This window comes from Piliocolobus tephrosceles, chromosome X (assembly GCF_002776525.5).
Source record: "Piliocolobus tephrosceles isolate RC106 chromosome X, ASM277652v3, whole genome shotgun sequence".
Taxonomy (NCBI): domain Eukaryota; kingdom Metazoa; phylum Chordata; class Mammalia; order Primates; family Cercopithecidae; genus Piliocolobus; species Piliocolobus tephrosceles.
The window spans coordinates 86,471,514-86,473,279 of record NC_045455.1 but is presented as its reverse complement, the minus strand read 5'-3'; the positions used below and the strand labels follow the sequence as shown (position 1 = coordinate 86,473,279).

The window sequence follows — 1,766 nt, the reverse complement described above, 5'->3', positions numbered from 1 at the left end:
TGTGTGTGTGTGTGTGTGTGTGTGTGTGTGTGTGTGTGTGTGTGTGTATCTGTATATCTATATATACTTTTTTAGAAGAGTTAATGGGAGACCGTAGTTTCTGTGTTTTGATATTATAGAAATGGTGCTGGGCAAAGAGCTTTGGACTGGTCTGCATGAGTGAGACATGAAGGGTGAAGCTCTCCTTGGCATCAGCGGTCCTTTACCAGCCTGTGGTCCTGAGAGTCGTGGCCGGAGCTGAGTGGGGCAGGGTCAGTGCAGGTGCATCTGCGCTGGGAGCTGGGGAAGGGGTGCAGTGTCTCCGTAGACACGCTTGTATTCCTATAACCTGCGGGTGGAGAGTGGCCAGCGGCCTGCCTAGCTGGCAGGCATGGGAAGGCTGAGGGCTGGGAGTGCCAGTCTGGCCACGGGGCGGGTCTGAGCAGGGAGGAGGAGACTGTGTGGACTTGGCTTACGTGGCAGCTCCTATCAAGGACATGCAACCCAGTCCTGAGGCCAGGAAGGCTGTGTGGGAGCCAGAGTGAAGGGGGAGTGAGAGGGAGCTGGCTGGAGGAAGGCACTGCCAGCAGGAGAGCTGGCTGCGAGAGGAAAGGGAGGCAGCGAGGCTGGGAGGACGCTGTGTTAGGGAGTGTGCGCTGCAGCTTGAGGGCAGTGGGGTAGGAGATAGGGGAAGGACAGGTTCCGGTTTGCACATTAGAACGAGTGCCTCACTACAGTGTGAGGGCAAAGGAGTGATCATTCAGAAAAAAACAGGCATCGTACCAGAAAGTAGCCAGCGGAGTGGCCTGAGCTCGGGAGTCTGTGGGTTCTAGGGACATTCAGGAGGCAGGATGGCAGGACTTGACTATGGACTTGGTGATGTGGGAGGGGTCCCAAGGGAGAGAAAGTAGTCAAGGAGGGTTTGAAGGGCTCTGGATTGAGCTTCCTAAATGAGAATACATCTTTGAAATCCGTTCATCGTGGTCCTTCCCTAAGCCAGGGGCGAGGTGCCTCCTGGACAAGAGGCGCCTCTGAGGATTCTCTCTGAGGATTGTCTGCCTCTGTGGGATCAGAGGTTGGGAAACGCCCCCTGGCTCACGGTGCTTTTTTGGTCTCTTCCTGACAAAGCACCAAGGAGGAGTGAGCCGAGGGCAGACGCTGGGGGACACCCTCCTCCATCGTGTGGCTGTGGGGGTTCCCCTTTGGCACCTCTTTCTCCAGCCCCCAGGGAAACACTCTGAGGGTGCTCAGGGCACAGTGGTGGCCCACTGATCACAGCTGCCCAGGCTGTGGTGGCTGCTGTCTGTAGTGGCCCCAGCTGGACTCCTTGTATCATTACTTGCAGGACCAGGTGGACACGCTGACCTTCCAGAGCCAGTCTCTGCGGGACAGAGCCCGCCGCTTCGAAGAGGCCTTGAGGAAGAACACAGAGGAGCAGCTGGAGGTAGCTTCTGGATTCCAGGCTTCCAGCCCCGCAGGAACCCCGCCCCAGCGAGGCCAGCGGGGCTCCCTCAGCAGCCCAGTCCCAAGACAAGGCCTCTCTGTGAATCCGCTGCTGAAGTGACAGCTGGTCATGAGCTCCCCTGGATTTTTAAACAATTCCTGTCAGCACCTCTCCCCTGAGACAGACAGCGGCTGTGGGTTTCTCCAGCTACGTGTTATTTTTGCCAAATTCCGCAGCATTCCCCAGCTGGAGTCCCAGGGCTCCTGTGATAAGCATGGTCTGGAAACCCGCACCCTGGCCCGACCACCCCTTCCAGCCCATTCCCCCGGCCCGACCACCCCTT

General features: G+C 57.8%; 1 protein-coding gene across 4 annotated transcripts in view; it reads left to right on the top strand.

The window, feature by feature from the left end:
- Positions 1–1,766, top strand: part of MTUS2 (microtubule associated scaffold protein 2) — a 640,565-nt gene that overhangs the window by 630,549 nt on the left and 8,250 nt on the right. For all 4 annotated transcript variants that reach the window (XM_031934947.1, XM_031934946.1, XM_026454233.2 and 1 more), the window contains one exon: positions 1,325–1,423. In XM_031934947.1, the coding sequence (XP_031790807.1) occupies positions 1,325–1,423 (99 nt within the window). The remainder of the gene's footprint in view (positions 1–1,324; positions 1,424–1,766) is intronic.